At 39.8% G+C, this 24,866-nt stretch overlaps 2 protein-coding genes across 4 annotated transcripts; both read right to left on the bottom strand.

Annotated features, from left to right (window-relative positions):
• Positions 1–365: 365 nt before the first annotated feature.
• LOC135471506 (uncharacterized) lies at positions 366–8,963 on the bottom strand. 2 transcript variants are annotated; one of them, XM_064750767.1, is made up of 6 exons: positions 7,549–8,963; positions 5,003–5,142; positions 4,459–4,494; positions 1,886–2,187; positions 1,442–1,514; positions 366–960 (listed from the first exon to the last, which is right to left on the bottom strand). In XM_064750767.1, the coding sequence occupies exons 1-6, from the start codon at positions 8,868–8,870 to the stop codon at positions 776–778; spliced, it is 2,058 nt and encodes a 685-aa protein (XP_064606837.1). In that variant the 5' UTR covers positions 8,871–8,963; the 3' UTR covers positions 366–775. The 2 variants fall into 2 exon arrangements, with proteins under 2 accessions (XP_064606837.1, XP_064606838.1); XM_064750768.1 differs by having other exon boundaries at positions 368–960; positions 5,012–5,142.
• A 3,791-nt stretch (positions 8,964–12,754) lies between these two features.
• LOC135471231 (universal stress protein Sll1388-like) lies at positions 12,755–20,182 on the bottom strand. 2 transcript variants are annotated; one of them, XM_064750359.1, is made up of 5 exons: positions 19,180–20,182; positions 18,548–18,943; positions 17,400–17,483; positions 14,469–14,560; positions 12,755–14,217 (listed from the first exon to the last, which is right to left on the bottom strand). In XM_064750359.1, exons 2-5 carry the CDS (start codon positions 18,897–18,899, stop codon positions 13,999–14,001), a joined length of 747 nt encoding a protein of 248 aa, XP_064606429.1. In that variant the 5' UTR covers positions 18,900–18,943; positions 19,180–20,182; the 3' UTR covers positions 12,755–13,998. The 2 variants fall into 2 exon arrangements, with proteins under 2 accessions (XP_064606429.1, XP_064606428.1); XM_064750358.1 differs by having other exon boundaries at positions 18,548–20,182.
• Between the last annotated feature and the right edge of the window lie 4,684 nt (positions 20,183–24,866).

Here is a 24,866-nt window from a genome sequence, read left to right as displayed (position 1 = left end):
ACTGTTATGGCTTGTGTTGAAATGAAACTTTCTTTTTGAATATGGCTTACAGAGGAATAATATGTGAATTTTAAAGAAATTTGAAGTATTACATCACGGTATCAGATTGGAGGTAGAAAGGAAGTTTTCTAAAACTCGGCGAAGTGTGGAGTAATTCTACGATGAACGTTTTGCTGCTTTCATTGCCAGCGACTCAGGGTTAAAATTTCACACCCAGGATTTAAATCCCTATATACCCTTTTCAACATGCGGGTAACTTATAATACCATTTAAATAAACAAATGTCTTCATTAGTCCTACTTGACGCCTTTGTCGTGACTTCAAAATATTGACTTCAAAGAGTGAAGGTGTCGTCAAGTAAAACTATATCGTAATAAGGTTTATTAGATAAAAACAAAACAACACAGAAACATTTGTGATTTTATAGTGATGTGCGCTATGGTGTTATATATATATATGTATATACATGATTTCCACATTGCACCCACATATACATGAACAGTACATGTCTCTTTCTAACAAAACTATATTGGATAGGTCAATACATTTTTTGTCAAAGGAAGTGGGGCAAATCGTAGGACTACGTATTAGATTCTCCAAGTACGCCTATGGATTTTCGAAAGTTTCAGCTCATACCTTTGATGAGCTTCATGAGATCCTTCTCCTCTCGAATATAATTCGATCAAAATTGGAGAAGAATCTGGCGCTGCAAGAATTAATAAAAGGAAAGATTTGTATGTGTAATCTAATTCCTGCATACATGCTGTGGTGTTTGTTACAGAACACATAATGTCTCTGTTTCTTTAAACAAGGTTTTTCCGGAAGAGTCACCATAGTAGGTGGGTAAAGAAAATTTCGGGCAGTGGGAATAAGGCAGTTTCTGGTATGTCTCCTCTTTCAAAAGCTCACTGGATGTCAGTTTCTTCAAGAGCTTCTCCACAAACTTATCAGCAACGAATTCTGAAATAGACAAATGGACGTCTGAGATTTTATCAGGTATGGATACATCCATGTAGGATGTAGGGAATATACAGAACAATACCATACGTAGGAAGGTCTTTTAGCAACCTGCGGATGGTCGTGGATTTTCGTATAAGCCGTCGTATAAGCAAAATATTCTTGAGTACAGAGTAACAACAGTGAAATAAATATGTAGTAAATAAATAAATACAGAACAATATTGTTTCTTTCATGATTAACAGTAACACTAAGACGAACCCAACTGCATGTTAAGGGTGTACAACTCAAACTGGTCATGACAAACTGTCACGCTATGCTGAGGAAATGAGATATACATTTTCTGTCTGCCTACAAAGAGGTAGTATGGTCAGATTGGATCTTATCAGTGAATATTTAGTAACGGTATTGTACGGACCCGGTGAATTTTATTAGGCATGTAAATTTGGGTGTCACTACATCCGCAATTCTTAACAAGAGTTACCTTCTCTTGGGTCGTCGTAACTTTCGTCCACCACGTCAAGCAGAAACTTCCCCAACGTCCGACGGCTCAAGAACTTTGAATATAATTTAGCAAATTGACATTTATTACTGGTTATCTTAAAAAGAGGTAAGTACTGTTCCCCACCATGCATGTCTGTGCCCATCGATTCCTCTCTTCCATATGGTATGTGTATATACAGAAATCGGAGATTGGTTTTCACAGAGAAAAAAAAAAATTCCACGAAATTCGTTTCAGATTTAAGGAATTTTCTCTGTCTTAAGAAACAAAAGCATTAACATGTTTACGAAATAAAACAGGTTTGTAGTATTGTATGTACACAATTTAGTGGTCAAATTTGACGTTATGAACTGTCTTCTATAAAATTCATTGTTCAAAGTTCATTAAGTGACATACAGCAATAATTTCACTTGCTGTGTTTATTACCTTTCCTCGAAGGAATCGAAGCAGCGTTATTGACTCTTGAAGCCTCTCTTCTATAACGGACAGTCGTGCCCTCTCCGCTTCCACTCCTTCTAGCTCTTTCCGGCTTTCATTATTCCGCAGTTTACAGCACTGAAGCTCGTCCAAAAGTCGCCTTTTCTCTTCAGACATCTGATAAAGTCGACCATTCAACGACGTCAAACATTCCTGAAGTTTTGACATCGTAATCGATTCCTCTTGAGATGCCGACATGCGGGAGCCCCACCTTGAGACCCCCACAGAATGTACATACTCTTCGTCAGACCCTGTGAAATCAGTTGGAATATCGGTTTAGTAGCAGTTTTATTTTTATGAACCATAACTACATTTATGTTGGACGTTTCAAAGTGTCATGCATGTATATGCTTTGTAACCCGACAAATGCTGAGACAATGGAGGGTAAATTTAATTTCTAGTTTTAAATATTTTCCATGAAACTGTGAAAATGGTGAAGCATTTGTACATGCGTGCTAGACACTGACTGTGTCAACCATGCATTTCAGTGCATGATTAATGGATACATTTCACTGACTTACTCGCTTTAAGGGGATATACAAAGACTAGACTAAATGTATATATGCATCGATATGCAGTATAAGTATGTCACATACAGTTTAAAAAGCATAATACTTTTTGCATAACCCGTATATCGCTGTTCAAATTAAGTAAACTCGCGCACAGTGAGAAAAACCGAAGGTGCCAATATGTCAATTATATTAGTCAGTTAAGCACGAGCAATTTCTATAACCCGAAAACACAGTTATTTTCGGTGACGGCACCGAACCCTGTTTTGATTTTTATATACGTACGTGGGGTACGAGTGAAGCGAAATAGTGTTTCCAATTTTTGTTTTGTGTTTTTTCTGTTAAGGTCTGCATGTATTTGACGCATATAAACATATATTTGATGGCCATTGTCATCGTTATAGCAAAGTTTATGAATTTTTTAAAGAATTAGGCCTGCCATCTGTATGGACACATTCTTAATTTTCAGAGGTCTAGCTGACAATTTTCCACTTAATGTTTCTCCCCTGTGTTTTTTTAATGTTTCGCTCCCCCAAGTACCTTATATAGATTTGCGTTAAATTCAACATCGCTAGCAATAATAAGTTCCGTTTCGACTGCAACCTATTTTTTTGGGAGAAACGTTAGTCCATTACAGATGTGGAGTACTTTGAAGTTTTGCGACTGATTATGCCAGGCGTGACGGAAGGAATGCTAGCAGTTGCTTAATTATCGCGCGTTTATATGAATTTATGAGACATGTAGGCTATCTGTGTTTTCTTTTTCAGGAAGACAGTTAGCCACTTCAAAGAGGAAAGACTGTTACCCAACTCACCATCAGCATCCCAATTAGCTGAAGAAGTACATGCACATAAGGTAATAGGCCTGTGGGCTTGATGCCGTAACGATATAACAACCCAGCAGGCATCTGCATCCATTTAAGTTTGTCTACATGATATACGTACGGTAATGTCAACTTCGCAAACGAGCTCGTACGCGGTTGTCAGCCTTGTCCGACAACATATCTAATCACCCTTATAACCTGATATACTAGTGTGATGTATGTATCGCCTTCAAATGCCTAAGCAACCATAATTTGCGTGAACGAAACCTTCGTCTGAAGAGCTATTTGCTTCCAAGAACCTGCATGTCATCCCTATCTTTAAGGGCAGGTGTATGCTGGAAATGTTTGATCAGTCATATAATAAGTTAAATATTCTTGATTACGGCGTTAAACACCAATCAAATAAATAAATAAATAAATAAATCCGTTATATAAGCTTAAGTGTCTAATGTCATTGTACAATGCACTGCGCAGGAATGTGACTTAAACCGTAATGTTTTAGGCTTTAATTCAAGAAATGATTCACATAAACGTAGGCCTCCTATAATGTGTGCAGTGTGTAAAAGTTGACAAAGCTGACTGTAAGCATAGCCGTATGTACGCATCTCACCAACTGCTGCACACAAAGTCGAATAAGTTTATCGGCCTCTACTCATTTTGTAGACATGGCCTTTGTGCCAGATAACCAAACTAATATAATTCGTGGGAGTCGGATGGTAATTATCGAGATGGAATAATACACCTGATGTCTCTGGTATCTACAATCTACCTCTTCAAAATTAAAGTAAATGTGGGTAGTCCTAGTTTGCAATCAAATCATGAACTTCATCTCCATGGTTATTTAAATATCATGAGAAAACGACCGGATAATGTCTTCAGTCAGGGGCCAGTTACTCGAAACAGTATTCGCCTGTATAAATTTACGCCATGGCCTGATTAACATTCGAGATATATAGGTTTCTATGGCAACTGTATAGGTCACGCGTAATGTTACGGCTGAGCTATAAGAAGCAGAATTCTACCTATATTTCTTGAAAGAAGTATAGTGGATTCACCTAGACTGACCAATACTAACGCCTGGATATGCATGCAAACATAGTATCTAAGTAGTATTATTCATATCTTTAATCAAGTTCTATAAAATGAAAATATATCAACAAATAAACGATATTCGCGAAAGTATTTCTTACCTGATTTTCCTTCAACGTCTCTACAGAAAATAGTCTCTGTGTAAAGTATAAAAATAGGTTTACTCAATATCATGCTGTGTTTCTCGTTAAAATCATGTATAAAATACATTCATAAATTTCGCAAAAGTTCTACAATCCTCTCTGATTTCTGTGTTTTTCTGAATCACGTTCGGTCCAAATTATGGCTATGTCATGAAGAGGGATAGAAATTGCATGACTCGAAGCGACGACACAGATGTATAGCCTACACCGGAGTCGACAATGGTTTTAGAGCATATCATTGGAGTTGCTGAAAGAAAATTACCTTTCGTTAAGAAGATCATCTTCTGACGTATAAGATGAGTCTTTGCAAGCAGTCGGTGGTATGAGCTATGTATTTCTCATATATATGTAGCACTGTAGGAAGATCACTTGCATGAAAAAGCTTAGTTTCCATATGTTACCGAGTTGTTAACGTTTCCTCAAAATTTCAAACACTGATACATATAAATACTTTGCAAAAGTGCTGATAGGTGAAGACAAGTGAAAAAAATTGTTCCTGTACCTAGCTTACCTTCACTGGCAACAGAGTTTCGACTAGAACCCATTGGAGATTTTCGATCGGTGCTTCTCGAATGAACTCGGCCTCTTCGGATAAAAGCCATCACGTCATCAAATTTGTTACCTCTTGATCGAGATCTAAATCTACAAACAGGGGAAATGGTAGAAAACGACATGTTAGCTGGCTGGGCTTATTTAGACAATTATTCATGAACTTTTGCATCACATATGATAAAACGTTGGTACGTTTGCACCTGGTCACATAAACATGCGTGGATTAACCCGTGTGTTGAAACAAACAATCGTATACCAAATGTCAACAATCATAAAATATGCTATAGTACAAACCCTTTAACCAATTTACATTTGCCTTGTCTGAATCTTGATCAAGCACTATAGACTTTCTCCTTAGATGGTGAATTACGTTTAACAAACTAGTGCTCTTCTTTCTAAGGTGGTCATAAACGTAATGTGGCACGTGGCCAGTAAGACATGACCTAACGGAGCCACGTTAATAGCCACTGATACTAGTATACAAGGGACCGTTTCCTGTCTGCTGTATCTCATTAAATAATCACGCCATTGATTTATAAATGTGTATTGCAGTTAAACCATACAATACCAGACATACATGGCAATTCACTGTTTTGTTGCACCGCAGAGTACTAAAAACAATGGTATTATGTTGATCGCCATTTGCAGCAATGTTACACTGTTCACATACACTGTATTAGTGAACCATTTTGTGTTCTAATCAAGTATCCCAAGATTCAGACAGAATTAATTTATTTTCCTCTTCCATTTCGTTGAAAAACTCATTCATGTGAGGGAAGTAAATGTAATTGGAGTTGACTACATTTCTTTTCCAATTATATGCTCACTGCCTTTTTGTTTCTTCTGTCGTCAGGATGTTATAACATGCTTTTAGAACAACAGATAGAGACATTCCACGTACACGCAGTTAACGGCCGATTGTGCCCAAGTGTGTTGCGTTTCTGTGGTGTTAGTATCTATATCGGCAGACGTATGCCATGGCCGAACAGGTCGCGCCATTGCAGAAGATAAGATAAACAGCATGCATCGAGAACACTTGGTTTAAATCACCACTACTGGCGACATGCCAGCGCTATCCTTCTAACCTTACTGAAATGGATTTGGGAAGAGGGAGGAGCAACCCTTAAAGGATCATTCGAAGACGTTAACAAGACACACCTGTGCCTGCATGCAGTTAAGCTGCATGTGTCTTGCGGTAATGGAGATAGTCTGGTGGTCTATTTGCGGCCCTGACTGTCTAGAGTGTGCAAACCGCTGGTTGTTTCTGTAGTAATGAAGTTGTAAACCAACTGACTATCCTTATCTGGCACCTGTTGTCACGGTAATGACAGGTTAATTGCATCTGGGTTTTTAGCTGACCCTGTTTCCATGCAGAATCCATTATTTTGTAATTTGCAGTTTTGAACATTACTTATATTAACCTACATTATTTAGCTATTTTGTTCTTATAAGCAGTTTTATAAGTGGCTGGGTTGAATTATTTACTAACCTGTTATACATTCATGTAAAATTCATTACAAATTTGCATAAATGGAAATATAATTTGAAGTCTGAAGTTCAATATGCAGTCAATTGATAATTCAACCCATTTTTTTTCTTAATTTCTCTATAGGGGGTGGTGACTGCATTAGCACCAAACTTAAAAACCTGGGTGGCATTTGTTACCAGCTACTGTGCCGTCTTAAAACGAGTGTACAGTGCTGGAAGAGAAGACATGTATTACTGGAATATCTTTCACATTATAATTGAGTTTTCTGTCTCCCCTGGGCCCTCTTTCTCGTGGTTTATTTCCAGCACTAGTCACCTCATAATGCCCCCCATTGTAGAAAGGCTTTGAAGCGACTATCGCATGTGAGAGGATGCTGATAGACTTAGCACAGATGTGGGGAAATGTGCTTCAAGTAGAGAGGCTTCCGACAGAGCAGGAACACAAATACCGTTGCAGCTTGGTTCGTTAACGTGGATTTGATGGGCTGTTGAACTCGGGAGCAGAAGAAATTTGACCGCCTCCAGATAATAACTTAACCGTGGGGTATGTGCAGCTCAGCAGCCCCATACGCAAGCATTACAAGCTTAACTCTTTCTTGATTATCTCTCTGTCGACCTTTACGTGTATATAGATAGCTCTCGTAAGTACTTCTCCATACCTTACCACCCGCAAGGACACCGTGTCAGTAGTAACGCAAGCTGCATTTAGAATGCAGTTAACCATATTCTAAATGTGGGAAATTGTGATGGAAAGTTTCTACAAGACACCTTAAACTTATCTTGTATGCATGTGTTGGAATACGAAGGAAAGAGCATATGTATTATAATGTCTTTCTGGGTTACAGGCCAGAAATTTGAACATATTATTTATTCACCATATACTCAATATAGGTAGCCGTAAGAAAGAAAGCATTAAAATCTATAGTTTTGTTTGAAAAGCCGCATACAGGTAGGCCTACAATTCTTATCGCGCGTACGTGAGCATGTATGTGTTATGTAATGAATTACCTTTTTCTGGATCGATCTTTTATCTGACCGTCTCTTTCTTCTTGTAGATATGCGATTGTATCTTTAAGACAGGGAATTGTTGACACTTCTCTTTCCAGGTCTTTTACTTTCACTATAGCCACCTCGAAGAGCCGGCGTGTCATCTCATAGTTCTTAGCCAAGGTATCCAAATTATCCATCAATAACTTATTGTGATTTTCCAAATTTGTCAATTCTTTGTAAGTTTCATTTAATTCCGCCTGTAAATGATTAACCAATGATACAAGCTTGGCGATTTCCTGACCCTTGTTATTTGAAGCCATTTCTTTAACGTCCATGTCGATACCATTTGGCTCTTTTGAGGCAGACTTCAAATATCCCGGCACGACTGTTCTACTTGAGTCTGTCCACTTGCTGGACTTTGGGGGATTTAATACGCCGTGTTCCATGGGTGCGCTACATTTGGCAGTGTCTCCTGCAAAAGTCCGAGCTGAGCGGGACACAGTTTGAGCATGTTTCAGAGCTACCTGCCACGCTAGACATTCAGCATCTTTGCTTTGTAAAGCACCTCTCAAGTCTTCAATAATTTCACGTAGACATTCGCTTTCCTCGCGGTAGGAATTTTTGAAGGAGTTTTCATTGCTTGACCTTTTCAGAAAACAGACTCCATCTGCAGGTATTGTGGGCTCACTTTGAAGAACTTTGTTCTCCTGACTACCCGCATCTGAAAGCACTTTAGGCTGGGTATCTCTCTTTGACCATTTCGGATTTCGATTCAAACTTCCTGTGGGGTAGTCAAGAATATTTAAGGAATTGACACTGCACTTTTTATACACTTTTATCTCTTTGGGAAATGTCCCAAACTTAGGTTTGGTGGGTTTTTCCGCATCAGAAGATTGTGAGATTAACTGGATGGTTTCCTTAGTTCGAACAGAAGTAGAGACGTATTCCTCTTGTTCCACCTTGACATTAGGTGGTTTGTATTCCTGTCCATATTTACCAGCGAAGTGTTCCCCAAGGCGAGCATGGAATTCGCGAAATGACATTTTCTCTGGAATATCACTCACCAGCGATTCTTCATGCAATTCCAGGACTTCACAAAAGGCTTCGAAGTGGGAGGCATTAATGCATCCTTGCTTTTTAAAATCCAAGCTATGAAAAATTGCTTGCAGATATTGGTCAATCCCTAAGGCCAGTACGACAACTTCGTTCCTTGCACCTGGCTCGCGTCCATAGTAGTAAGCTAAAGCGGCGGGTAGCCACCGATTTGTTTTACGGGAGTATGGAGTCCGAAACCTTCCTCTGTGCATGAGTCGGCTGGACAGTCCGCCAGTCTGCGCCATGTCCAGTGGATCTCTCGTCCGATGGCCTCATTTCTCATCACCCCTCATCCCACACCCACGTGGAGCATCTATTAAAGTTCGTACATCCGTGTGAGAATGTATGGGCCAGTCCCTCTGATGTTTACTTGGCATGGGTAGGCCAGCTCTCCATCCAGGATTGCAGCAAACGGCGTTCGGCGCCAAAATTTGTGGCTGATGACTGGCAGTAGAAAAAGATACTGCCGGAGGCGTGGAAAAGTAGATCTGAGGTCGCTCACTCCCTATAGTTCCTCCACTGTAGCAGGCACGTGGTTGTCGGGGCTCGGTGTGCTTCTGCTGTTTGCTTACTCTGTCCGAGACATGCAGCTCCACGATAGTGTACACCCATGAAGGAAAGGCCCATACCAACCCGCCGTGCCAAGGCCAAGGCTTACTACAGCCCGTATATAATTTGTACAAACAAACGGTCGACTTGGCATCACCTGTACGGATAACAGTCAGTGTTAACTAATACCGTTATAAATGGGACATTCCTGAATTCTTTGAGAAGTGAATAAATTCATCTGCGTTATCAGTATCTTCTGACGACGTCCATTCATGTATATTATACCATTTTTTAGTATATATACAATATGAACAGACATGGGGAAGAGTTGATCCGAGAGCAATTTAAATGCAATCGTAAAACGATCCGTCGCTTAGCGCGCTACGCAGCGTAATGACCCAGGGGCCTCTCACCAGTGCGGTCGCTGTGAGTTCAAGTCCAGCCAATGCTGGCTTCCTCTCCGGCCGTGCGTGGGAAGGTCTCTCAGCAACCTGCGGATGGTCTTGGGTTTCCCCCGGGTTCTGCCCGGTTTCCACCCACCATAATGCTGGCCGCCGTCGTATAAGTGAAATATTCTTGAGTACGGCGTAAAACACCAATCGAATAAATAAATAAATAAAATGATCAAGCGACACAATTTACGCGTTGCTTTCTTCCAAGAAAATCCAGCGTGGAGAATGCGTCCGATAACCCCTACTATATATAGCTTTCTAGATGATTTTGATGCCATAATGATTTCAAAGTGATTACAGCTAGCAGATATGTACTTTCATTTCGCTTTTTATGACTTTATAAGGCTACACATTACCGGGGTAACAATTTTATACTTTAACTGTAAGCGCCGTGTACCTATAGTTAGGGCCATTCGCATCATCTACACAGCTGTCCCTGATGACAAAAAGTATGACGGCAATACCAATTTCCACAGCAAAACAATTATTTATACTCCACAAATCACAAATTTATGAGTAGCTACATAATAATAAGGAAAAGAAACAATAATGGCTGACGTTATACACCAGAGAAACAGTCTCATGACAAGTAAGTGTAGAATTACGATGTATGAAAAATCGTCGGTGTCAGGGATGCATAAACATCTCTTGTTGGCAAATAGCTACAGAACACCGACTGCCACACAACCATTCTGTGTATGCTGACATCAGTATTACGTTGTTGCTGCACCGCCCATTCAATCAACACATGCATCACTTCTTTCTGAGACACCGGCCCCGATAGTACGGTTGGTAGAGCGTCCGCTTCTGGAGCGGTAGAATCAGGGTCAATCTTGGGTCGAGTCAAACCTAAGACCTTAAAGCATGAAGGTGATAGTGTAACGACTGGTTGACCCGTATCAGTATAATGGCTCGGGCGGGGCTGCTTACTTGCCTTCAGTAAGGCGTCTCAGTCACTAGATAAAAGAGCGGTGGAAATCCGTCCTGCAACAAGGAGGCACATTACATGCACTCTAAGCATTTCTTCGTCGTCATATGACGGAAAAATTGTTAAGCACGACGTTAAACCCCAAGCACTCACTCACTCCGTCTGAGACATTAGTCATTTAATCGCTTGTATTGAAACTGACTCATGTGGAGTGGCGGGTTGTATGACTTGGTGAAAAAAGATCTGTATAACTCAACCCCGGTGAAATTTCGTTGGTATTGTCCTTTAAAATTTACGGGTTAGGTATATCTTACTCCCACGTCTTAACTGCAATCAATCATTTAATATCGTGGCAATATTATTTCACTTGAATTAAGCAACGAGTCATGAAAACCGTACAAACGCATGCTCTACATTGACTTTTCATTCCCTGTCATCCGTTGGCATTAAGAATGGTAAAGGTAAATTTAACGCAATGCGTTTCTCATGAACGTTTGGGCTGAACGTTTGGATCATGGTGAGTTCCTCGAGATTAGACTTTTCTAAGAGGTCTGACTGGGAAACTGTATAGTTTTTATATTTATCAATTAGAATACTGGCTGTACAATTTTAAACACATAAAAGTATCTGTTTGAATACCTTGGACATACTTGTTAAGAGTGCCATGCATATGGATTACTCAGGTATCTCCTCGGTGTGCATGCGCAAATATTGTCACTATAAATTCATAAATTCATAAATGCCATAAAATCACCAGCTATGCACAGACTAAAGTTATAAATACTGTTTTATCTGGACTTCAAACTGCATATGCATATTTCTTTAATGTTTTAAATGTATACGAATGGCTTAAAACCAACAAACCAATTTAGACAATATACCATGCATAGTGTGAAGAAGACTTGTCCAGATTTACATTATCAGTATCGCTTTTGAAATGTGTCTAGCTGCATATCTCGTTCTATATAGCAAATACTGGTGTGAAAATGCCACTAATGCGCCATATGCAGAACCACTGGATAATCTGTATAGGCCTATTACAACAGTCGATGGGCCTCCGTGGCTCAGTTGGTTATAGCGCGCTAACACAGCGTAATAACCCTGGAGCCTCTCACCACTGCGGTCACTGTGAGTTCAAGTCCAGGTCATGATGACTTCCTCTCCGGCCGTACGTGGGAAGGTCTGCCAGCAACTTGGAGATGGCCGTGGGTTTCCCCCGGGTTCTGCCCGGTTTCCTCTCACCATTATCCTGGCCGCAGTCGTAAAAGTGAATTATTCTTGAGTACGGCATAAAACACCAATCAAATAAGCAAATATAACAGTGGATATCTTTCTGCGCATGAAGCGTATCCTTCTAGTAGTAAAGGTGGTTGACGCTGAAGGAAGCTCTTGATCTCCTTGCAGATATATGTATTCAAGTAGGGTATGTTTTATTTTGTCTGGTGCGCTCGCTTAAGCCGTTTTTAATGTATTCTTCTACAAAACCAATTGTTGGCCGACCCCAATGGACTGGCTGCGGTTTTATTTATCTATTTATTTATTGATAAGATTGTATTATATATGACGGAAATAAGTTTTATGGGTGGAGGGAACACGGGGTTGCTGCATGGGGGAGGGGGGAGGTAAACCACCAACCTTTGGCAAACACCGACTATCTTTACTACGTGTTGGTGGAAGACATGAACGTGGTCTTTAATAAAGTTTAGACTTTGCAAATGGTCACATTAGCACTGGGAGCTAGAGAAAGGACAAATTCCCTGCCCAAGGCTTGAGCCCACATATTGTGTGTCATATAGTCACTAATAAAGACAAGCATCTATCCACGAACCGCGATTTCACATCGGCACAAGTCGTTGTGAAATGTTTCTACCGTCCATGCATGGTCCTGTTTCGGCAACCACCCTATAGGTTTAACAGACATCCTTTTCAAGCTGTCTTGCAGTGCGGCGTAAAAACAGACAAATTTCCCCTTCTTCATATCCATACGGAATGCAAATCCACCTCGACCCACGAGATCATCGTAGGTTCTGAGGACAAAAGTCCAGGTTGTGGAATATCAGCTATATTTGCTATTTCAAAAGAGCATGTTTTTTATACGTACCTATATACACAATGACAAACCAGAATGTATGAAAAGTAAGCAAACACTTTATATGCTGTTTGTCAAATACACATTACATGTAATAACATCATAGCGTACGGAATCCATATGCACCGCAGTTACATTGTCAATGGCTTTCGAAATTCAGGAATGTATCATTTATAAGTGTATATATATACATAAATTATAATACCCTCAAGTTAGCAGACTCCTGTTTCACAACACACACTGTACATAAGCCTATACAGAACACGAAACCACCTAAGCATATATAGCCAACTACCTTCATCCAGCATGCACACAAGTACGCAGCGAAACAAATGGTTTGTCCTTGACCTATACCGGGCTGCTCCTGGTAATCATTTCGCACTTCAGAGAAAACATGTCATCATACGATGCAGCTACACACACAACACATACATCACTTGCATGCCACCTAGCTATACTTTTTAGTGTGTCGTGTACCTGAAACCACTTTACACAAGCAATGGATATTTTATGGATGTTGCCAGCAGTAGTGAACAGTGTACGCGTACGACGTGCAACACTTGCCTAGAGTTTTAGATTTGGTATATTACCATCTTATGTATTAGTTTTTCGAGTGAAGCAAATGGTTGACTTAATATAATACTGGCAAGATACAATGCTGAAATTATACGGGCTCGATTACAGATATGAATGCTACATATGAAAACTGGATTTGTCATGTTTAGCAAATGCAATGTTTTGCTTCCAAATGGCTGTATAGCCTGCAATGTACAAAGCCAGTCCATTTACGGTCATTTATATACGGTACTATATTTATGTATACTGTTCAGCATACAGACTACGTAGACAGTGAGACATCTCCTCTGTTCATGCTGACGATGTCGTGAAACATATATAAGTTTTTAATAAGAGATACCCTGGCATGAAAAGTTTTCAGGAAAATGACACACTGGTAGTTTTCGCCTTTCACACGATAACTACTACTACCACCAACTCCAAATTCATCTAGTCTGCCATGTCAGCATTTTTAGTGAGATTACAAATCTTTAACATGCACACCTAACCATCATATTGCGTTATACCAGGTTACGCAGGCGGTTGCAGACATAAGAATCTGTTATAAGCATAAATGAATATCTTCAAAAATATAAGAAACTTATAAAAAATGTAAAACTGCGCACAAAGTATTCCGCCAAATGCAATTATATATATACTGATCAATTTACAGATTCCGTACCACAATGATTATCAGTTTTCGACGGAAAGTGATCCTGAAATGATGAATATGACAGTCATCCTTTGAGGGTGGCAAGAAAATAAATACAGGCGCTGAGTATAAGTGCTGCGGAACCAAATCATTTGTCATGTTTGTGATCTTTTTTTGGCTCTGGACACACAAGGACAGGGACGTGTGCATGACTAATCACGTGACTGCTGACGCTTCCGCTGATCTTCTTCTTCAGTTTGCCCATGTGCCGTTTTCCGATGACCACCAAATTAACGTGTCTCTCTTGCACCGCATCAACAATTGATTCGGCCGGCTTCCCCAACAAAGTGATAAACTTTCCTGAAAACTAAAAAAAAATATAAAGGGAATGAAGTAATCTGAATTCGCTGATGAGTACATATTGTATTGGGCAATGCTGCATGATAAAATCAAAAGATTTATACTTTATATTTTGTAATGTTTATTGTAGGATTAAATTAATTAACACTGATTATTTTATCGATAGCTTTCCAATAAATCTATTGACTGATCGACTTGACAAGTTTTATTTTTATCAGAATTTTTTCAAAGTATATTTATAGATGAAAGATGGCTTACCCCATGCTTTGCAAGAACCTCGTTCGCTTTTCTGCCGATTTCAGAATCTTGAGTCTCTGCTTTAAACATCACCTCTTTCACCAAACCTGGGCCTGAAAAACGAAAAGGATGTAATTACAAGTCTTCCTGATAGTTTATTGGGTATTTCTCCTGGATGCATTGGCTTGTCCTAGCTTTCTGCTATACTGGATGAAAAGGAAAACCTTACGAATGCATGGTACGACGATATATCCTATTTGGACATTTGTCTAAGACTACCTCAGTAACAATAAACAACGATAAACTTTTGTCCCAGATTGTTTGTAAGATATTGTTGGTTTTGATTTAACTGGGGTGTTGTGCTCTTTCCACAGCCAAAAGGCTTGACTGGTTAAACCTTGCAACGTATATAACGGCCTCTGCAGGCTATAGACTTGGTTACGTGTATATATCTAAACGGTGCTTATATTTAGGTGCAGAAAGGACCGTCTTCTATTTGCTAAAGGTGCATTTCAGAGGTTGGGACACACCAGATTCAGGTTAAAATCCTGAATTGGAAAGGGAATTTGTACATATTCATTATTTGTGGGGTGTTGGTGAGTGTAAGGTATATTTGTGTACAGTATTACTGTAAGGGAGCTCGAAACTACAATTAGCTGAACACTACCCAATGAAATGCTTATCTTACACGTTTTGAAAACTTTGCCATGAAATTCGAAGTATTCAGTATTTTTCTCGAGGAAATCTTTACTACAAGGAGATAATAGTGCTTGCAAAAGGATAGCGTAGCAGTGCGCATTTCTTGCATATGAGAAACATCAGTCAGAGCTTGTGTTACCCGCAGATGACAAGAAAGTACAAAATAGGAGGGTAAGCTGTGTTACATTTCTTACATGACTTTGTATTTACAATTTTAGAGGCCTTCCGAGAATCAATGCAATTTGTCAAAACCATCTTCCAGTCGACAAACTGCTTTGTTATATGGTGGTGCATACATACAGACGGATGCACGTAAAATTAGTAAAATAATAGTTTATTCAACTTCACAAGTATAACCGGCGTTTTAATTTATAAGAGAGAATATATTATAAAAGTCATTATTAAAACTATTGAAATGTTCTTCTGTTTCCGAAGTGATTTGTATAACACTGCGGCCAGTACACGAATAAACAGAGAGAATTACGTGTTTGTACTTAATGCACAAACCTCTTCAGCATAATGGTTCCACACATAGCCTTAGGGGTTAGTATCTTGATGCAGGAAACAGCAAGCTATTAGTCGAATATAGTATTTAAATATAAGTATTGAGCTAACACATGCATCTATACAAAACAAAAGACTACAGTATGGATAATAAAACTAAAGCGGCGACAACAGTGTGGTAGTTGCATGACATTCGGTCAGACAAACCCATGATCGAACAAGCTTTATCTCATTTAGGGTTTAATTCTAACTATTTATGTAAACCGTATAAAAGTAGTAACTTACACACACCACTGGCACCAGGGCTTAAGCAGAATTAGGTAAAACATGATGTTAATTGTCGTTTGTTAGGCGTCCCTGGCCCAGAATTGCTCACACTGTGTAGTCATAGCTAATGCTGACCAATACAGATCATGTTACCCTATAACTTGACAATATATAGCCAGAATGTTTTAGGAGCCTATAAAATCACGTAAACTTGCTCAGGGTGAAAGTGTATGTATGTGTGTCTGTATATGATAACATTTTCCACAATTATTTATTTATTCATTTGATTGGTGTTTGACGCCGTATACTAAAGAATATTTCACTTATACGTTGGCGGTCAGCATTATGGAGGGAGGAAATTGAACAGAGCCCGGGGGAACCCACGACCATCCGCAGGTTTCTGCAAGACCTTCCCGCGCATACAGCCGGAGAGGAAACCAGCGACCACATTGGGGAGGGGCTCCTTGATCATTGCGTGGCACCGGCACGCTAACAACCTCGGCTCCCTTTTCCACAATTAAGGAAATATATATAGCTTGAGTAATGCCATTATTAAGCCCCCTCGCGTTCGTATTTAATTGGTGGAAATGTATTAATTCCCAGGTTCCGACTGCATGTCCAGTTAACCATTTTGATAGGGTCCATTTTTATCCCAGTTCACTGGCCAATCATTGTTAAACTTGGTGTCGACAATACAAAATACCCAAGTAATCGATTGTTCTAATACATTCATCAGATCTGACGCATGGTTATTACACCTTAACGGGGAACTTGTGGGCTAACTTCTTTGAAAAAGTTCGGTTTACACCAATCTATCATGGTCCAATGACTGTCAAACTTTTATTCCATAACACACAATATGTATAAGGGGAGAAATATTGTAACTTGAGTGGGAAATTCATTCAGAATAATGCTAAGGGCATTTTCTTCTGATCTTTCTGATATAATTCCTATATATGCAAACATCATCAAAGATTATTATATAGTGACGGAGACACTGAAAATTAAGTTTAGATTTTGTGCATATTAATTACCTGAACGATTCTTTTACTCTGACCTAATGGCCGAGTTGTTCTCAAGTCTAGTGCATATGCAGCTTACACAACATGTACTAAGGGGAATATCATAAATTCAGATTAATTATATGCATAAAGAGGAATGTAGGTAAAGCTATGCATATTGTCTTCTATCTCATTAAGCTTTAATGTAAGGCGAGGTGTACATAGGGAGTAAAACTTATCACCCCTTCAAAATTTAAGGTCTATTATTATATAACACGAGATGTCACATGCAAGCATTTAGTGACATGTCATTACTAGCGAGGGGATTTGTATAACGTTTACCGTTACCTTGCTGATTAATTGAATGGAAGATCAAAGTACAGAGAAATTCAGCCGTTACTACATACGTGGACATAGTTTGCACTGGTCATATAAAGTGCATGCATGCTATGACTGACACGCATCATTAGGTCACTCTTACTCGCATTGTAGTCTGGCATCTTGATATTTGAACAATGGCCGAGTAGTACCTCGTTGTTGGGCCTGTGGATATTCTTGGCATACCCTGAAGTATAAGAAATAGATATAAATGTATAAACACGTATAATTGTGCCGTATAGTGCTCGATTGCTAGTTAAAAGAAACACCAACAGAAAGAAGAAAAAAACTTTTTAAAGATAGTCTCATCATTACCTTACGCTAGTGGGATAATACATAGATGGGAGGCTATACATATGCAGGTGTTGATAAACATGTATATCGCTTAACAAACTATGTAATAAAAATGAATTGTACACGGTCCTGGTTTATCCACCTTCTTGTAACTTAATAAAATCATTCTGCTGTTTTTAACTGTTAACTGTCTGTTCTTGGTAAAACAACATTCATTCTGACTGAATGGCTCTGGTGAGATCGTATCATTAGATGAAATGGAACAATGACATGGCTGTATGCCTATTCTTGGCTCGTGAATTTCTGTTATGTATCATTGACTCTGATCCTCTGTAAATGTCAAATGCCTCATGCTCTGGGTAGTCCAATATTATAAAGTATATAACTACCACGTGGTTATAATTTCATGCGAACAATTACCGGCATGGCAAATGTAGGTCAAATATTTGTCCACTTATACAGTATATATGCATTATTCTGTCCATTTACAGCAACTATTTCACTGATTTACTCGTTCGTAATCTCAACTGGAGAATACAAACCGCGCACATGTTAAGATCATGCACGCAGAAATTTCTTACATATGTCATGATACAGAACCACAGCATAAATACAAGTTTCATACAGAACACACATCTGCAGGTGTTCTTTATATACATGTATAGCTGATATATATTGAATCTGATATGACCACTATCAAGATTAGGCCAGCTCAGATGTCTGGGTCATCCCCTCTTCCAGTCGAGCTGATACATACATACATACATACATACATACACGTATTATACATATACAAACATGCTTGTATATCATAAGATACATGTAAAAAAAAGGCCGAGTGTATGCATGTTACAGACTCTTTGTAGCCAGTGGTTATACAGGCAGTCAGCCTCTATAGAAGAATCGAGTACATGGGTCCTCAAACCTGTCTCATGCAATCTGCAACTTTTAACTTACATTCCAGGGCATCGTTAGATTGAGGTTTATCGTCCACAGCAATTAGCACTCTTAGCCCGGGGGTTGGGCTGGGGGTAGGGGTAGTTCCTTCCGTCGTTTCCGTGGACTCTGTCTCCTCCGATGGGGCCTTCTCCGTTGGGGTGGTCGCATCCTCCGGGTTGTCGGTGTCCGCGGATCTGACCGTCACCGTCTTCATAGGGTTGTCGGTGTAGACGGGGCTTGCCGTCACCTCCTTTGGGTTGTCGATCCCAGTGGGCGTGGCCGTCTCATTCGGATCGTCCGTCTTCTTCACGGTGACGGATTTAGTCACGGTCACGGTCTTTTCTGTCTGTACATTCGGAGACTCTTCCATCCTCAAGTTTGTAGGGAAGTCAACACTAATGGAAGGCTGTATGTCTGTTTGAAGATGAAAAACAATTTTGGGCAGCCAGACAGGTAGGCCTATAGAGGGTCTACGCACGCTCCTATCTCTATGCGTTATATCCAAGAAGTTAGCTCAGCTGTATAAGGGTTATAGTTCAGCATAGACTGAATTAGCAGATTCATACATGTACATAGCTGTTGTTCTATACGACCCGAACTACATTGTTAAACGGCTATTTTGTAGTAATGAATAAAAAGGGGTTACTTACATAGTTCAGTGACCTCAGCAGATGCTAATTATGAACGAAACTATATGTTCACACACAAGAGAAATTTCCTGTGAGGGGGCGAACCGTCGTCGTGTCGTCAGTCAGAGCCACAGCAGCCAAGTTTGAATGCACTGTGTTGAGACGGGGTCATGAATTTGCCCCAGGCTAGTTCAAGGCTTTCGCCTTAGCATGAGACGAAAAAGTTGTGGCAGTGTGACCCCTACGTGTGTCCTATAAATGAGGAATCTACTGCGACCGATACGAATATTTGAACAGGGGTTAACCGTCGTCTGCTTTCTGCGATTTTGAGATCATTTTCACAACAATGCGTAAGCACATACATATGGTCTATATTGAGAATGAATGTTTACTTTTTCTCACTGTAAACGTGTAACATGCACATCTATTTTTTACGACCACTTATTTTTATCAATTTGTTCAGATTATATACATTCTTACACGATTCATGTTTTTTTTTTCATAAGTACATCACATGGACCTTACTCCGTTAAGTTATACTAGTCGATACGTAGTAAGTATATACTTCCCTATATACATATGATCACACCTATATAAGTACAGCAGCAGCGACCACATGAAGAGCACTTGGCTGTACCAACTAAATTGTATTAATTACCTGGTAAGTAAAGGTACAAATACTACTTTTCAAAATTTAAAAATCATGGGTGTTATAATATTGCATAATATATTACATATAGTTCCATCGTATAGTTCCATACTAGCTTTCAGATAAAAAAAAGTTTACTATAAACTTTCTCCTTCTTCAGGTGGATTTATTATCTGATTGTATATGCCTTCCGCCTAAAAGAAATTGTACATATGTCCTATTCTTTGTATATGTAAATTAAACGTTTATTGTACATTTGTAAAATTCTTTTATACATATAAAAAGTTATTTTACATATGTACAAATCTTTTCACAAATGTTTAATTAAAGAAAATGAACATCCCCACTGTGTGTTCCCCCAGTGACCACATCCACACTGTATGAAGACTCCCCTCGGAATATATAGCCACTATCTGTTTCGCTGTTTCATGAGCATTCCTACATCCACACCGTATCAAGACTTCCTTCAAACAACATTACGCCACTGCGAGCTTCCCTGATTGCATACACACACACATTGTGTGAGCACTTTCCCCAGGCAATACTGCCGCTGTACGCTTCCCTCAGTGGCCACATCCACACTGTATGAGCACTTCCCTCAGAACAGCTCTACTGCTTGTATCTCTCAGTGACCACATAAGTATGTATAAGCACTTCCTTTAGACAACATCACCACTGCGTGCTTCATTCAGTGACCATACCCACTCTCTATGAGCATCTCCACTGTGTGCTTCCCTCAGTGACCATACCCACACTGTATAAGCACAAGAATAAAACTGCGTGCTTCCATCAGTGGCCGCATCCACACTGCATGGGCACTCCCTCAGATGACCTTAACCCTGTGTGCTTCCCTGATTGAGTAAACACACAATGCCGGAGCATTTAACCCACACAACATTGCCACTGCATGTGTTCCTCAGTGACCACGCTGCATGAGAACATCCCTCAGATAACATTGCTATTGCGTATTTCCTTAACTGATCACATCCACGCTGTGTGAGCACTTTCCTTAAAACATTCCATGCATTGGTACTTCCTTCAGACAACATTGCCACTGCGTGTTTCCCTCAGTGACCACATCCACACGGTATTGACTTTTCCCTCAGAACATCTCCCCTACGTGTTTCCCTCAGTGACCATATCCATTCTGCATGTTCACTTTATTTCACTTCACTTCATAACATTACCACTGCGTATTTCTCTCAGTGACTATATCAACAGTACACTGTATTAGTATTTCCCTCAGAACACCTCAGCTGCGTGTTTCCTTCAGTGAGCACATCCACACCGCATGGCCACCTCCCTCAGATAGCATTACCGCTGCTCTTTTCTCTCATTGACCACATCCACACCGTATAAACACTTCCTTCAGACAACATTGCCACTGGGTGCTGCAGTAACTGACTTAACGCTCCTCATATAAGCACTTCCCCCAAACATTATCACTTCGTGCTTAATTCCCCCCTGATCACATCCACACTATATGGTCACTTCTCTCAGAGCATCTCCACTGCGTGCCTTTATTAACATGAGCACTTGCTAGAGACAATGCATGACCATATTCACACTGTATGAGGACTTCCCTCAGAACATCCCCACTGCGCTCTTCCCTCAGTGACCACATTCCCTCAGAACATCTCAACTGAGTGCTTCCCTCATTGACCACATCCACACTGCTTGAGGCACTTCCCTCAGATAACATTACCACTGCGTGCTTCCCTCATTGACTACAAACACATCGTATGAACACTCCCTCAGGCATCGATCAACACTGGATGAGCAGTTCACTCAGATAACGTTGTCATCGCGTGCTTCCCGCATCAGTCACGTCCACACTGTATGAGCACTTCTCTTAGAACATCTCCACTGCGTGGACTCCTCAGTGTGTGTTTTCCTCAGTGACCACCTCAACACTTCATGGGCGCTTTATTCAGACAACATCGCCACTGCGTGTTTCCTTCAGTGACCACATATACATTTCATGAGCACTTCCACAACAGAAAATTGCCACTGCTTGTATCCCTCAGTGACCACATCCACACTACTTGAGCATTTCCTTCAGATAGCATTGTCACTGCGTGCTTCCATCATTGATCACATCCACACTGTATGAGCACCTCCCTTAAAACATCTCCATTGCTTGTACCCCTCAGTGACCACATCCACACTACTTGAGCACTTCCTTCAGATAGCATTGCCACTGCGCGCTTCCATCATTGATCACATCCACACTGCATGAGCACCTCCCTTAAAACATCTCCATTGCTTGTATCCCTCAGTGACCAAATCCACACTACTTGAGCACTTCCTTCAGATAGCATTGCCACTGCGTGCTTCCATCATTGATCACATCCACACTGTATGAGCACCTCCCTTAAAACATCTCCATTGCTTGTATCCCTCAGTGACCACATCCACACTACTTGAGCACTTCCTTCAGATAGCATTGCCACTGCGTGCTTCCATCATTGATCACATCCACACTGTATGAGCACCTCCCTTAAAACATCTCCATTGCTTGTATCCCTCAGTGACCACATCCACACTACTTGAGCACTTCCTTCAGATAGCATTGCCACTGCGTGCTTCCATCATTGATCACATCCACACTGTATGAGCACAATTAAATTTCAGCAGACTTTGTGTATTCATTTATTCATTATTCCCTATAGATAGAGGGTGCTACCTATAGTAAGACTATAGGCACAAAAATATGTGACAAAACTAAACCAGTTAATCCAGCACAATATATTGCGTCTTTCTCTGTCGTAGTGTCGACCGAATAAGCGATGTTGTAAATACAGGGCCTACTTCTAAACGCAAAATACACCTTTCATGCATTGGAAGGTATACAGCTTACAGCTAACTCGTAAATCTTGATCATTAACAACACAAGTCGATGAAAACGTTCATTTTTAGCTGCGTGAAAACCGCTTTTCGTAAACCTTGACTGTTTAGCCAACTGAAATCGATTCCTTGCATGTCGCCCTTGGGTCTCTGTGGTGAAAGAATAGACAAGCTTGGCCTGGTTGACGTCTGTTTGGACGCGTAGATTCAGGTGTGCTCCGTGTGTCTTTTGATCTGATGCCTTGACAGGTTTGCTGGCGGTGGTGCACTTAATATAAATATAATAACATTGATGGGCAAGAACTATATTTCATATGTTCTTAAAGATTTGTTGTTGTTTTTTTTCAGTGATTTTTCACTTTTTTCAGCGGGTTTTAAAAGTCTGTGTTTATTATTAATTTTAGATGTTATAATTCTCGTATGGAAAAACAATTCTTTCTTGGATTTAACATGTTTTCGTCACGATATGACTGAAATATTGCCGGTGCAAGATTAAACCCAAATAATTGATAAATTAATTCGATTCATCGAAACACATTCGTTATACTACAAGAACATGTACTCCCGCGTTTCTTAGATGGGTTATTAGAAACTTACCTTTGGAGCACCTGGCTGTAAAAAAATGGTAAAGTCCATGTTTATTTTTACGGCATCTCGCTTACTGTATATCTAAGTAACTGTCTGTAAATTTACAGAGGAGAGCCGTTTATCTACAAAAAATTCACTGCAATTTATCGCAACAGCAAATTTTACTGTAAAGACACTCTGCTCGTTACTGCAGTGAAGGCTTGCTATATACGCATGGGATAATACACATACCCATGGATTCAAATAAGATACCACAGTCTTACTAAGCGTCGAAGTTTAGTTTATCTTAGAAACATTAGCGTTTATACTGAGGCTGACCTAACCGTTACGGTTTGCATTCGCACACGAAAAAAATTCTGTTTTGCCTTGATTCCAACTGGAAAAGAATTTAAGACTTACAGGCTTAGCTAGTATTACAGATCTGTTATGCCCCGATACTGTTTGAATACTTTTATCTGAATCTTAGCAAAACCAGATTTCTTTTATATGTAGACACTGTTCCAGTAGTTTTATTCAGTCGACAGATAATGCTGCTTATAAAATTGGTATCTGATGACACTGTCAGAATTATAGCGTATGTCTATGGACTGGAATTTCGTTTGTGGATACTGTCTGAGGAATTTTCCCCTTGGACACTCTGCATGCAGGGGATTTTAGTCTGCGAACAATGTCAGATAATGCACGTGGGCGCTTTCAGATTACTTTTGTCAATGGACAGTGTCGCACGACTTTTGACTGTGCACACCATCATAAGAATGTTGTCTGTGGACGTCCATTGTTCATTCATTGTCTGCAGACACTGTCAGAGAAATTTTTTTCTGTGAAAACTGCACGAGAACATTTATCCGTAGATACTGTCAGAGAACTTTTGTCTGTAGATACTGCCAGAGAACTTTTGTTTGTAGATACTGTCAGAGAACGTTTGTCTGTGGATACAATCTGAGAACGTTTATTTGTAGATACTGTCAGAGAACAATTGTCTGTAAACACTGTCGCAGAACTTTTGTCTGTAGATACCCTCAGAGAAAAATTGTATGTGGATATTGTCAGAGAACTTTTATCTGGTTACTGTCAGAGAACTTTTGTCCGTAGGTACTGTTAGAGAACCTTTGTCTGTAGATACTGTGGGAGAACTTTTGTCTGTAAGATTATGATATAAAGAAAAAGAAAATTTGTCTGTAGATACTGTCAGAGAACTATTACCATTGATCTAACCCTTGCAGGCTTCAGAAGTGGAATCTATTTCCAAAACGGTGACTATTTCTGAAGTGTTTTGTTTTTGCAAATATGGTTCTTGCAGGTGTACATGTGAGCTAAACAAAAAGCTTAAAGTTACCAAAAAAACACTTCTGGGGGCCTCCATAGCGTGCTACCGCATGCAAGCACAGCACAATGGCTCACTGCCAGCAACCCACCACCATAATGCTGGCAGTCGTCATATATGTGAAATATTCTTGTTTACCGCATGAAACAATGAAAATAAATGAATAAATCACTTCTCTTTATAATGTGATTAAAATAATGTACAGTAGAATGTGGGACCTACCAAAGTCCTTGAATATATCGTAACTTTCATGACATTGTTGGATTATGTTTGGCTTTAATCGTCAGTATTGTTCCTTGA

This window comes from Liolophura sinensis, chromosome 7 (genome assembly GCF_032854445.1).
Source record: "Liolophura sinensis isolate JHLJ2023 chromosome 7, CUHK_Ljap_v2, whole genome shotgun sequence".
Classification (NCBI taxonomy): Eukaryota; Metazoa; Mollusca; class Polyplacophora; order Chitonida; family Chitonidae; genus Liolophura; species Liolophura sinensis.
The sequence above is the reverse complement of the archived record's forward strand: the minus strand, read 5'-3'. Positions and strand labels throughout refer to the sequence as shown.

Coding starts and splice junctions, on each gene's coding strand:
- LOC135471506 (XM_064750767.1), bottom strand. CDS start 8,870: ATGGCGCAGACTGGCGGACTGTCCAGCCGACTCATGCACAGAGGAAGG. Junction 5,143..7,548: donor AAAGATCGATCCAGAAAAAG/GTAATTCATTAC, acceptor CCCTGTTTGTAG/ATTTAGATCTCGATCAAGAG. Junction 4,495..5,002: donor TGCCAGTGAAGGTAAGCTAG/GTACAGGAACAA, acceptor TACTTTACACAG/AGACTATTTTCTGTAGAGAC.
- LOC135471231 (XM_064750358.1), bottom strand. CDS start 18,899: ATGGAAGAGTCTCCGAATGTACAGACAGAAAAGACCGTGACCGTGACT. Junction 14,561..17,399: donor GATGCCAGACTACAATGCGA/GTAAGAGTGACC, acceptor TTCGTTTTTCAG/GCCCAGGTTTGGTGAAAGAG. Junction 14,218..14,468: donor AGGTTCTTGCAAAGCATGGG/GTAAGCCATCTT, acceptor ATTTTTTTTTAG/TTTTCAGGAAAGTTTATCAC.